General features: G+C 32.6%; 3 protein-coding genes across 3 annotated transcripts in view; 1 reads left to right on the top strand and 2 right to left on the bottom strand.

Annotated features, from left to right (window-relative positions):
• The window catches only part of LOC108907652 (thyroid receptor-interacting protein 11), a 34,944-nt gene extending 28,096 nt beyond the window's left edge, over window positions 1-6,848 (bottom strand). The window contains exons 1-3 of the mRNA XM_018711410.1: window positions 6,661-6,848; window positions 6,469-6,533; window positions 6,048-6,086 (exon numbers count right to left, since the gene is read on the bottom strand). Of these exons, the coding sequence (XP_018566926.1) occupies window positions 6,048-6,086; window positions 6,469-6,533; window positions 6,661-6,751 (195 nt within the window). The 5' untranslated portion in view covers window positions 6,752-6,848. The remainder of the gene's footprint in view (window positions 1-6,047; window positions 6,087-6,468; window positions 6,534-6,660) is intronic.
• A 403-nt stretch (window positions 6,849-7,251) lies between these two features.
• On the top strand, window positions 7,252-10,173 carry LOC108907618 (WD repeat-containing protein 43). The gene is made up of 8 exons (XM_018711362.1): window positions 7,252-7,489; window positions 7,608-7,852; window positions 7,925-8,135; window positions 8,202-8,386; window positions 8,482-8,650; window positions 8,794-9,227; window positions 9,283-9,536; window positions 10,125-10,173. Exons 1-8 carry the CDS (start codon window positions 7,313-7,315, stop codon window positions 10,160-10,162), a joined length of 1,713 nt encoding a protein of 570 aa, XP_018566878.1. The 5' UTR covers window positions 7,252-7,312; the 3' UTR covers window positions 10,163-10,173.
• A 1,277-nt stretch (window positions 10,174-11,450) lies between these two features.
• On the bottom strand, window positions 11,451-12,956 carry LOC108907649. Its single transcript, XM_018711407.1, has 4 exons — window positions 12,474-12,956; window positions 12,198-12,395; window positions 11,728-12,144; window positions 11,451-11,675 (listed from the first exon to the last, which is right to left on the bottom strand). Exons 1-4 carry the CDS (start codon window positions 12,951-12,953, stop codon window positions 11,451-11,453), a joined length of 1,320 nt encoding a protein of 439 aa, XP_018566923.1. The 5' UTR covers window positions 12,954-12,956.
• Window positions 12,957-13,807: the final 851 nt, after the last annotated feature.

The following is a 13,807-nucleotide window of genomic DNA, read 5'->3' as shown; positions in this document are numbered from 1 at the left end:
TTAATTTATAATATCTATTCGTAAAAATTTTCTTTTGGTGAAATTATTTGTTATTATTCAATTTATTTAATTTAGGTAAAAAATTATACTTTTAATACATCTTCGACACTTTTTTTTGTTCAAATAACTGCCAGAACTTTTACTAGTTCTTCCGAGTAAGTAAAGAATTTTTGGAAAAAAAAATTGGTTATATCCGTTCAATAAAAATGATAAAATTACAAAAAAATATTGAAACTTTTCAAACAGTTTATATTCAATTAAAAATATTTTAGTGGCGTTAGTGATTAAAATTTAGTAAAAAATGAGCTTTTTTATGTATTTTTTTGTTGGAAAGCTACGAATTAGAATGGGCGACTGCAGTAGCATCATATTTTAAGGGCTACTTATAGTGTACATGAGACTTACCAACCGATAGACACTTTCTAATACACCGACGATGCACTTTGTTGCAAAAAGACAAAAGAACGCGTCGGTTCCCTATTTTATACGCACCTTTCTGTTACCATGGAGATTCGACGATAAGATCCCCCAATTAAACCACCCGATAAGATTCCTCCATTATTCCATGAATTATCATGGGAAAAATTAGGTCCGATTATTGATTGTTGCATGTGTCAGTATTATTTAAATATTTGTTTAGATTTAGCCCCGATGCCAGATAAATGTTATTATTAGTTTCCAGAAGTTTTATTAAGCGGCAGCTGATAGGTCTGGCATTCGGGAGGACCCTGTAACCCATTTATCGACCGCACTCGAATGCCACGTCGTAGGATACGTCCTCAAATAATATTAACGACGCCATGACAAATAAGCATAAAATAGAAAAAGCTGACGAAATATCAAATTATCCATTTCTACAAAGAGTGTTTTTGGAAACAAAACGTTCAACTGTTACTCCGAGCGAAATTTGACAGTTATATATCTATCTCTTAAGATAGCCGAGATCCTCACGGTGCAGATCGGAAACAGACACCCCGTATACGGGAGAAATATTTGTATAGATGTATTTCTCAACACATGCTTCGATATTACGGAACTTCGGTTTCCGTCTCAAAAGCAACCAGCTTTAGAGACCTGAAAGAAAATATGGTACCTAATGGATATATAAAAATTTCCGTTAGGTTGCTTGCAATACTTATGTACGTATGTACAACCGCTTACTGCAACGTTTCCGGTATATAGTTGTTTCCTTATCGATAAAAATTCATTTACTTAGATACATGTATGCAGTTAGTTGCATATTTCGAGGTTAGCAGTCAATTAAAAGGGTATTTGATTTGCCATCTTTCTAAATGTAAATGCATTTTTAAGATATTACATACTTTTTTCATTTGACTGAGAATTTCAGTCATTCTGAAAAGAAAAATTTCAAAAAAGATAATCTCTTGTGCCTTGTTTTGTTTGTTTTAAAGGATTTTAAAGAAACTATGACGTTCAAGATATTTTATTACATGAATCGTTCAAATGGTAATTTTAGATGTAAAAACCGCGGAGTGCTATTAAATTAGAGGGTGGAAATTGGAGATAGGGGTGAAAACGCACCCCTTTCAGTTTTTTAATTGTAGCTCGAAAATGACACAAAATTTCGCTATAATTCATAGGAAACATTATTTAGAGAATTGAATTTCCCATCGAAATGGCTTATTTAAAAAAATTAAAAGGAAAATTTTACGCAAAAAATCGTTAAACAATTTGAAAAAAAAGCAAAAAATTCGATCTTTTTATTTTTTTTACTTTTTTACCTCTAGCTTTTTTTTTGTAAAGATAGGTATAGGCATTGCTTCATAAAAAAAAGTAGATAAAATTTCCTTCAAAATAAGAGGTTGTAAAATATTTTTGGATGAAAATTGACTGATATATGACCGCTCAAACAGCCAATTTTCGATTTTCGTCGCGCTTACTCTTATACGTTTTAATTCTCATTTTTTGAAAAAAATGAAGGAAATAAGACGTTTAAGGATTTTCATCACATACGACTTGTTCGAAGGGTCATTAAAAATGAAAAAACCGCGGGGTACTATTAAATTAGAGGGTTGAAATTGAAGGGGTGAAAATGCACTTTTGTAGTTTTTTAAATATAGCTCGAAAACGAAGCAAAATTTCGGTATAGTTGATAGGAAAAATTTTGTAGAGAATTGAATTTACCAGCGAAATACCTTATTTAAAATATTTAAAGAAAAATTTTATGCAAAAAATCACTAATAAACTATTTTAAAAAAGCAGAAAATAAGATTTTTTAATTTTTTTCTATTTTTTTTTTTAGTAGAAGGAGGCAAAGAAAATTGCTGTACAAAAAAAACTAGATGAGATTCCCTTCAAAATGATGCGTTTTCAAAAGTTTTTGGACTAATATTGACGAAGTTATAACCGGTCAAACTTAAATATTTTTTAGATTTTCGTCGTATTTAACATAATGATTATAATTCTTATTATTTTTACAACAAATATATGTCTTCAAGTACACCGTCTTCTGCAACTTCGACTTCTTGAATAGTGTCACTCATTTTTGTACAGCAACTTTCTTTGCCTACTTCTACTAACAAAAAAAAATGGAGACTGTCTAGACTCTAATCTTTAGACATGAGATATATAATATTTAATCTGTTATTGAATCATATATTATGAATGTTCAGAAAGATTTGTCGATAGGCCTTTGGAAAATACTGAAAATTGAAATAATTGCCAAAGACAATTAAAATGATATACACACGGCAAATAAATAAGAACAGTAGCAAAAATTACAACAAACAAAATATTACAGACAATACTACCTACTTTGGTTACTATTATTTTTAATTGCTGCTGTTTATAATAAATAATAATTTTAATTATTATAGGCACTTTATGGGTTTATTAATTATTTGGGAGAAGTGCCACACCAAATTAGAGAAGTTAAAAAGTAACAGTGAGCTTTTCCAGTGCTTAAAAAAAGGACAGTTTTGACCTAGGTACCTACACAGAAATATTATCTTTTTCATCCTGCAGAAACGACACCTCTTTCGAACAACAAGAATTTTTACTTAAAAAATCGTTAGAACTGAGGAGGAAAAGTCCGCAAATTTGCATCGCTTGTGCTAAGGCAATAGATTTTCGGAACAGATTCAATAACGATTCAAATTTGCGACGTCAATAAAAAAAAATTAATAACTTTAATAATTAACGTAATTTCGTGTTCGTTATTACAGCTGTTTTATGAATTATAGCGACAAAGTGATCATTTACTAGTTATTAAATCAATAAATAATATTTAAAATGTTTAATTTGAGTAAGATGCAATATCGCGTTGTTTTCGATCGCCTCTTATCTTTCTCACTTCCTCAGTTTCTCGCTGAGGATGGTGTATCAAAATTGAAGGGGTAGAGTAATCAAAAGCAAACAAGAGCAGTTTTGGAATGTCTAGAATTTCCTGAGCTGCACGCGCAACCACCAGAACCGATATCGACGTCTTCCCGGGCAAATTTTGGTTGCCGTTTTTTCTCGTCAAACATTATGAAACATCAACGTACACTTCCAAGATAAGTGTTATCTACCCGAAGATATGTTGAGTGTGCCGCAGGTAACGTGTAAAAAGCGTGAGGATTTCTGGTGAACAAATAAGGCTTTAAATGCGCTTGTGGATATATTTTGGACCCGTTATCGGCTTGAATAAATAATAACATCTGTCTGTTTACTTTCGATAACACTGTTTGATATTGCTACAGTTGAACGTAAATTACACTTCGTTGGTTTTTATATCGACGGCAACCGATGAAACCGTTATTTTTTGGATTTCGAGGGAGATGTCCTTGAACCCTCGAAACCGCGATGCATTTTGAATCGTTGCTCCTGCGCGCTTAAGCTTGCTTGCCTGCCGCTTGCCTATCCCGATAGGCCAAGCAAATTAAATTTTTACTCGAAAAAAGTCCTATCCGCGAGATTATTGTAAAATTGTCTAAAGGAACATAATACAAGACACCTCTCATCTCGTGTGTTAAAAAATTTTATTAGCTAACTTTTCTATTTAAACAAATAAGTGAGGAAACAGTTTTTTCACTTTGCAGGGAAAACCATCAATTTTAGCGAAAAGTGATACTCACAGACAGCTTATAGGGAGTAAAATTATCTACAAAATGAGACTTGTTGAATTAAAATCGGTTAATAAACAAAAAAGTTATTGCAAAAAAACAAGAAAAGTGCCCATTTTTTAATTTGTTTATAACTATCGCATTTATTGTTAAAATCTTATAAAACCTATGACAAGTTGAGGGTTTTGTCATACTTCAAAAGTATGTCAAAAGTGGGCGCTGTAGGTGCAATAGTTTTCGCACAATTCAATTTGTTTATAATGGAGGCTCCAAAAGTTATGAACTTTAAGCCTCTGTACAGAAGTTCAAGATAACGCGCGCTATAAAATTTTGCAATATCTCGGCTTCTATTCATCGTAGAAACTTATTTTTTAAAAAAACAGGGGTAGCTCGACGAAAAAATAACAATGGGCATATTTACGAATTCGTAGAATAGCCCTGAACCCCAGGAAAAATGCATCTTTTATACTGAATTTTTTTTAATTTACAAAATTACGCACAGTTTTTTAATGCACAATTTGATAATGTTAATGTCAAAAAAACGGTCATATATTTTAATAGGTCGCATAATTACGTCTTTAAGATTACAATGACGCTTTCAGAATCATGTTTGGTTGAAAATTAACGCCTGTACAGAGGCATAGAGTTCATAACTTTTGGAGCCTCCGTTATAAACAAATTGAATTGTGCGAAAATTATTGCACCTACAGCGCCCATTTTTGGCACACTTTTAAAGTATGACAAAACCCTCAACTTGTCATAGGTTTTATAAAATTTTAGCAATAAATGCGATAGTTATAAACGAGTCACTTTTCGCTAAAATTTCGAGTTTCTCTTTTATTTTTGCTAATTTTCCTGGTGTACGAATGAGGGTGTAAAAGAAAATGAAAGAAAAAAACTTACAGCTGCCGTACTGGGTATTTTTGTTATATAATAATTTTTGTGTTCAGCGGCGTGTGTAATATTCTAATATATTTGTCCAACAAAAGCCTATGGCCACATCTCCACTACTTTTACCTCTCAAGTTGTACATAAATGTAAATATAAGTGTTCAAGTTTGATTTATTACCATTTTGTCCTAACTTAAAAAAAGCAAAGAAGGTAAGGGGATAGAATGTTATATAAATACCCCAAATAGGTACCCCATCATCATTGATTCGTATAAAATCGTATATTTGAAGGAGAGGATGAAAATTTCAGAATAATAACTTTGCTTGGGTGCATTTAATTTCAATTTGTACACCTGGCATATGGAAACAGTTACACCCCTATCAATCTATAAACATTTATCAAAAGCTTATCTTTGTTTAACTTTCATGTCTGCAGTAAAATCAATAGATTGGATGTGATCTGAATGTTCAATAAGGCGTATGATAAAAACTATTACATTTGATACAGCTGTACGAATAAATTTGTTTTTTTATATATTTTTTTCCACAGATCTTAAAATATTCAACACACTACATTATTTTTTGATTTTCCATGATTTTAAGATGCTGAAACGTTAGAGTTTACACATTAAAACTGTTTCTATTGTAACTGTAAAAATTAAAAATTTTTTTTTATTCTACGTTAATGAGACAGGCATATATATATTTGGAGAAATTAACTTAAAGTCCTTAGATTTTGAAAAAGTAACGCTATCAACTGCCATTTTAGAGCAAACTCTCAAACTATGATTATGATGCCATCTACCATTTAGTAGTGGCAGCAACGTACATAACTTGTCACCTATTTATTTTATTAGCGCTTTTAGGAAACATTGTATATTAGAGATACGTTGAGATAAAAAATTTGACACTACTTTGAATTAATATTAATATATTTTACAAAGAGCAAAAACGAATATATTTATGTTTTTAATATCAAAATTTATACCTAATTAACTAACTGCTAATATTTATCTATTTTTATAATTTCAAAAAGTTGAGCTACTGTCAAGTTCATGCATAACTACATATAAATAATTAATAAATAACTTACATGTTTTAGTTGCTCATTAAGCCTTCTGAGATCTTCAAGCTAAAAAAAATAAACAGTTATTAAAAATCACTGCTAGAAAAAGAAGCACAAGTATTACCTTGATACTAAACACTAAATACAAAATTGTTTAAAAGTAAATAATCAAATTAAGTCTAAATCGGAAAGTGTTATTTTATTATTGTCCTATATACTTGAAATTTTTCTAGGTAAGTATGTAAGAATTGCTCGATATTTGTAAATGGTATTTATGAATTGAAACCCAACACATATTCATGGGCAATGTCAAAAGTCAAGGTTAGGCTATTATTACCTGAGTAATTGCAATACTATGATGAATGTAAATCACTGTTTAAGTAATACTTTTAATGGTTTTTTTAAATATATTAAACTATTTTTTTATTGTTGCTTTGCTTATACTCACTTCAGCTTCTTGTTGGACACACCGCTTTCTTAATTCCTCATAGCCTGTAGTGTTTGCTTCTGTTCCTACAAACGTTAGAATTAAATACATTGAATAAAAAATAGATGTTTGTCATGTTAGGTTATATATTTTAGAATATAAAAACAAATAAAAAACAAACTTATGTTAAGATTTCATAAAGGTTAGAATTACCTTCATCTTCAGCCAAAACATTATTAGCGAAATTGGTGATTTGTCCCTTGAGATTATTTAGGCTATCATTAAAGTTAAGCCAAGACGACATCTTTCTTTAATAATGTAGGAAAAAATTATAATTCGTAATTAGAATTTTTTGTTTATTTACAAAAGTTAAATACCATATTCTGCCAACACAACTTTGATCATTGACAGATCAGAAAAACATATGACGTTTGACACCTGACAGAAATGACAGATGGCAGATGGACAGAACAAGGAATCAATCCATGACAGAACAATAAACCATACAAAACACAGCCATAGAAGATAAAGACCAAAAATATAATTTAGTGATCATATGGGTAATTTGATAGGTTCGTCTGTTATGAGTTCAATAGTCCAACTGTATGTTGACTCTATATTTATAAAAAAAGTCTTTGGGCCCATCCTGATTGGAAATAAATTGATTGAAAGTCAATTTATAGTATGTGCCCTGAAGTTCTTCACAATAAGCCAAAGGAATACGACTCTTCTACTAGACAGTAAACTTGACCCAGTAGGTAATTTCTTAGGTGTTTTGTGGTCGGTATAGTAGATTCATTCAAAATAATTCGAGATTCGAGATAATTGAGGTTAGAACATGTGTTAGTGGTTAATAGCGTGCACGATGGCCTTACAGTTTAGTAAGGATGGCAAATATTTCGCGTACATTTCAACAGATGGGAAATTAAAAATTTGGGACACGATTTCTAACAACTTTGAACAAGAATTTACCCCGGATTATCATCTAACGTCTCCTTGTACTTGTTTACATTTTTTACCCTCTAATTCAGACTCAAACACAGTAAGTACATAAATATAACATACTATTATAATTATTGTACCTATTTCTCAGTAAATATATCAAATTTTAATACATGTTTTGTGAATGTTTGTATAACTTATTCATTTGCACTTTTTAGGGCGCTTCTCCCAAAAAGAAAAAACGGAGGGAATCAAATTCAAACTTGTGCCCAAATATAGTTCTGGGATCAACGTCTGGACTTCTACTTGTATACTCGATAGCAAATGCTAACTTAGAGTGTACAATTAACAGTCAGACAAGTCAGTCAATAAATTGTTTGTCCACCATTGATAGTAGTATAGTGTATTCTGGTGCCGATCAAGATGTATTTATATGGAATTTACAGAAACAAAAACTATTGAAGTATGTGAAAACATATATATTTCAATTTTGTCGATATTCTTTAACTGACTAACTTTACTGTAATCTTTTTAGAAAGTGGAAAGGAGGAAATGAGAAAATATCATCAGTTTTAGCTATTCCTGATAGCAATCAGATTTTAACGGCATCAAAAAATGTGAAATTATGGGATGTAGATACAAAAGAGGTACTTCAAGTTTTTACCGGGCACAGTTCGGATGTTATTTTCTTACAATATATTAATCCGAGAGAATCAGAGGGTGCATATTTTATTAGTGGATCGAAGGTAATGAGTTTTAGCATTAGTAATTATCCTGAATAATAATTAATAAGTAATAATTTTACTTTGCAGGGGGATAGACTTTTAAGCTGTTGGAGTTTAAGTAGTAATGGGAGCAGTAAGAATGCCGTGGCAAGTTTTCTAATGGAAGACATCGTCCAAAATGTTTCTGTGAATATTGCGAGAAACGGATCCACCAATTTAGCTGCTACCGTCAGAAGTGGTGTTGTACACATTTATCGGCATACACTTAATGGGTAATTTAAAAAACAGTAGTTATACAAATTCATGATTTTCATCGTCAAATGGTTTTGTTGTATAAAATTAATTTAACCGTTTACCGATTTTCCAGGAAATGCAATAAACCATTCAAACCTAAAACAACACTTCAGGTTGTTTCAGACACGGGTCAAAGTAACGAGGTGGTAACGCCTATCAGAATCATTGGGGCAATTTATAGAGACGACGAAACTTTATGCTTAGGATACGGTACTGAAATACTTCTAACCTTTGAAAACGTGGTAAGTTAAAATAAGTTTTGTTGTTTCGGTATAAATCATTGGAATATTTGCTTTTTTATTCTAAACGTGAATGTCCTACGTCAGTCTTTATGTGCAGATTTTTAGTATTTTGAAAACCGAGTGATTCTCTGTCAAAATTTCAGGAAATAAGTGCCTATAAGAAAGTCCAATGCCTTGTGAGGAAAGACCCGAGGACAGTTTCGATATCTAAAGAAGATCAGACGCTAAAAACTCGAACGCCCGTCGTTAACGACAGCGTTCAGTACTTAACTCCACTAACATCTTCGGTTGCAACGACGAAAAGGAAAAGCGAAGGTACGATGGAAATTCCCATGGAGAAGAGACTGGAAAACCTAACGCTGAACAAATCGGACCTCGTTAAGGGAGTGCCTAAAGTCGATAACTTGTCGCAGTTGTTGATCCAAGGGTTGCACAGTAAAGATCAAGACATACTCAGAACCGTTTTATACAGAAAAGACGACAGCGTGATTAGAAACACCGTAAAAAGGCTGCCGGTTTCTGCCCTTATCCCGTTAATCCAAGAACTGACACAGCTCTTGAAAGGAAAAACTTTAGCGTGAGTACGACGAAAAATCTGATATTCGGTAAATCTTTTACGGGTTAATTTTTAGAAGTCAGATCGGTTCTTTGTGGTTGAAGCACGTTCTGCAAGTCCACGGCAGCATCCTTATGTCCAATCCGGAATTGCAAGAGCTGTTGGCTCCTATGATCGGAAGTATAGAGAATCGGCTCACGCTCCTCACGCCGCTGCACAGGTTAAAAGGAAGATTAGGCTTGTTAATATCCCAAGTTAGCAGTAGCAGTGATAGCGCCGTGCAAGGCTTCAATGAAAACGAAGAGCCCTTGCTGATATTCGACGATAAAGGTGAGCGCAACGTGATAATATTTACGGAAATTTTAAATTTTCTTATTCCTAAATTTGCTTTTTGAATTGCAGATTTTTAGCAGAAACTAGTTAGTACTTTATCTTGGTTTGTAGGCTTTGGTGCCAGATCTCAACGGTTGAGCAATTTTTCGGACTGGTCGCCTCGTTGTGGGTTTTTAAGCGTTTTGAGAGACATATCAAAAAACAAAATGACACGATTTTGTCATCGGTTCGTTTGATCTACAAGTTGTAGTTCAACTGAACTGAATGGTTTCAGTGAAACGTCTTGCCTTAAGAATTCAGATATTTCTCCCAAAATGTCTAGATATAACCTATAAAGCAAATGTCATCAGTATCTTAAATGTCATTGGTAGCCAATGCCTACTGACACAAAACTTTAATTTGTACCTACTGGTACGTAGTGAACTACTAATAGCCTACTTACACAAAACATTAATTTGTACCTACTGTACATATGAACTACTAATAGGTTACAAGCCCGGAAATTGCTCAATCTAGTTAATACTCTATATTCGTATAAAACTTTCACTTATTTATTTTTTTCAAACCTGTTTTATTATTTTCCAGATTCGAGTGAATCGGACGAAGAAGATTTGAATAAATAAATATGAGAACACTGTCTTTTTTCTTTTCTGTAAGGGGAATACACCTTTCGCTATTAGTTTTTAAGTCAAATTCAAAATTTCTATGAATTTATATCTGGTTTGTGGCATTTACCGTACTATTTTAAAAAAAAGTTATATAAATATTGCCAGTTCAATTTTTATCTTTTATCGCATAAATATCATGCCGTTTTTTTTATATTTGTTTTATTTTTGGTATTAATCATTGTGGGCGAAGATAATATACTTTAGGAAACGCGTTTTTCTTGAGAGTTAAATTCTGAAAACTCGAATGCATAAATAATGAACGAATAAAAAAAAATTGTTATTGAAGTATTCGGTGATGCTGTGGTAATTTTTTTTCTCGAAAAATCTGTATTCGAATATTTTTACAAAGTAGGGACCGAGAGCTTTGCCGAAGAAAACTATCCTTTTTACATCTCGTTCCTCGGAACACAGCGACGATCTGAACAACGTCAAAATTGGACTGTTCTCGCTGAGAACAGAAAAAGAGGAATGTTCTTGTCGAGAACAAAATAGTTTTCCAAGTGTTCTTCCTGAGAACAAAAAGAACCAAGATGCCGAGTTTCCTCCAGTCTCAGTTTGGTTTTGTAGTGGGAACAATTCATTTTTAGCCTCTTCTTTCATTGCATTCTTTGTGAGGACGTTCTTTAATTTTCTTCGTGCAACGAACAGCTGTTGTTACAAACGGGCACAAAACGTTCATAACGACAATGATGTTCGTAAATTTGATTCGCAAAATGGCTCGATTTGTTAATATCGAAAAAAAAAGTTTCAATAAATATTCCGTCCGTTGTAAATCAAAGACAAGAATACTAGGAAGTTTTTTAGAAAAACGCATATATCGATGAGCTATTATCCTAAAATAAAAACGTAGGTCACTTCAAACAACATTTATTAAAAACCAGTGGGATTTCCCACCGATTAAACATTTTTTACTACTGCATTATTTTCAATTGTTCTTAATTTGTGCTCATTTCCAATACGAGGAATTTCTTAAGATCTAAGGTAATACTGATATAGGCCGATGTCAAATTTTAACGTTTTAAAAAATCGTTTATCGAAACATTCGAAAAGAGTTTTGCAAAACCTTTTGCTGCTTATACACACGGCAAAGTTAAATAGACAGACATTAAATATACAAATAGCTGTTTGAAAAAATATATACACTTAAGTACGAAAATCACAACGGTTGAGATCTACGAGTATAATCGTGTAGAAACGATAAGAGTAAAATATTGCAGTTGTTTAGTCGCTACGTCGCTACATCCTAGTTGCTAATAGTACTTATTTGATCTAAACGCAATTCTCTCATTTCCGTACAACTGTCCGAGTTTAATAAAGGTACGCTATCTGAAGAACCCCGCCGTGAAACGTCGGTCGATGTAGTAGTCGTGCTCTTCTCCTGCTGCTCCTTTTGAACATTATCGACAGCTTCAGGGGTGTGGGTAATGTCAGGCAGGAAAATTTTCCGTCTTATGAAAATGTACCAATTCTAAAAAACATAAAAAATAAACCGAAATTTCATTACTTCGATTAATTCTTACCAAGACGCAGGAAGTAATCGCGTATATTATCGCCATCCCGTTGCTATTATTCACGTTTTCGAGAGCCAAGACAACGACAAACCAAACGATATCGTAGCCGGTTTGTATCATGCACAAAAATTTAAGACAAGATTTGGACTCGCGCAGACTGAGTACTTCCTCGTCGGTCGTCTCGTCTTTTTTATCTTTCAACATTTCCAACTCGTTACGAAAGGCGTTCAGGGATTCCGCGGAACTGTTGAACTCCAGTTTCGAAAGCTCCATGTTGATTTTTCGAATGCCGCTCAGGGAATATATGGTGGTTAGGATTATTAAGATAGAGACGGGTAGCATATAATTCAAGATCATACCTTTCTGGACCGATATGAAGCAGAAGCGTTTCGACTCGTAGCTGTTCGGCATTATGAAATACGAAATCTAAAAAAGAATTTGTAAATCTGTAATCAGTTGTGTTTTTAATGAATTGTTACCAAAGTGATGACTGTAGGTAAGTCGTAAGCGACGATATTTAAATATTTGATTTTTAAGTGTTTGAGTTTCACCAGTCCTTTATCGGAGAACTGTCTGTAGACGTAGAAGCAGTATAGGAACAGCCAAAACGCCGTCATGAGATGGAGGAAATGTAGTATCAAAGATATCACCAAACATTTTGTACTACTTTTAGTTGCCTAGAACAGAATTAACAAAATTCGGTTGAATCTATTCGACTAGATACACTTTCATTATCGTTCAGTAGTTTTACTCACATAAACTCCTAGCATAAAGATTAAGTTTGATATGCAGAAAGACCCCATTATTTGGAAAAACATGTATTTCATGGTTTTGTCCCCTTTTTGATTTTTCTTGAGTAGCACACAAAATATCGTAAGCAGCTGTGCTGCACAACTTAACACCGAACCGATAATAATAATTTCTGGCCCATAATTTCCTAAATTCCTATTATGAGATCCGTAATAGACGTACATGATGTTATCGATGAAATTGTGATCTTTTAAGTCCGAGTCCGCCAGAGAATCATCGGGCAGTTCAATATTGGGCAAAATGTCTATCGTATATTTGGAATCCAAACTTTCTGGATTTGGTAGTATTAGTGAGTCGGACTTAAACGCTACATCATTAGAATTGTTTGCGAGATCGTAATCATAGTTTAAATAGTAATCTTCTGGTGGTGGAGGTAGTTTTTTAATATTTGAATTATTTCTAATATCCTTACCTAGAAACACCATAATTTGGAGGCACTTAATAAAGCTATGTTCTATTTACTTACATAAAATCAAGCCATTTATACAGTACAATGCAAATAAACTTAATGCAATACTCATTTTCAATCAAACTGAGTAAAAAAATACAGATTTTTCTTAAATGCATCCATTGGGATGCTGCACAGTTGATCAGCGAAATCAGAAGAATCACCCGCAAAACAGTCGGAAAAAATGTATTGGTCTACTGGAATGAAGGAGATTACAGTGGACCATATAAAAATTCACGATTTTGTCCAAGGTTATAAGCCATTATTCGTTTGGACGACTGTAAGACACATGCGCAATTATTTAATCAATAGAGCTAATATTTTAAAATTACCCAACCCAGCAAAAGATTAGTCAGTTCTCACTTTTGGTCAACTTGCCTGAATTTTTGATATAAGTTAGTTTGAGGTATACATATAGATGAAAGTAATTAAAAAAAAAAAAGAAGGGTTTGTCAAGATAACTCAAAAGGGGTAAGGGGTGGAAAAAGTTTCTTATAAAAGTTGTAGAGCATAAAATTCTACATAAAAATGGTGTATGACTTTTTCTTCTACAATTAAAATTGACAGAGTTACGGGGACTAGAAGTTAAGAGATGATTTCAGAAATTTAAAAAATCAAGCAGAAAAATGATAGGATGTTATAATTTTTTTCTATCTACTTTAAAAAATGTAAACTATCTTTCCAGAGAAATTTTTAATAAAAAAGATAAATAATTTCACAATTTTTTAACTTTCTCGTAAAAAATTTCGAAAGCAACTTTCCATTATTTTAAACAATCAATCGAATGGCGTAGAAAAAAATTGTTTTAGTGTTAAATCATAAGAATTAACG

The sequence above is a fragment of the Anoplophora glabripennis genome, unplaced genomic scaffold (assembly GCF_000390285.2).
Source record: "Anoplophora glabripennis isolate ALB-LARVAE unplaced genomic scaffold, Agla_2.0 scaffold51, whole genome shotgun sequence".
Taxonomy (NCBI): domain Eukaryota; kingdom Metazoa; phylum Arthropoda; class Insecta; order Coleoptera; family Cerambycidae; genus Anoplophora; species Anoplophora glabripennis.
The sequence above is the reverse complement of the archived record's forward strand: the minus strand, read 5'-3'. Positions and strand labels throughout refer to the sequence as shown.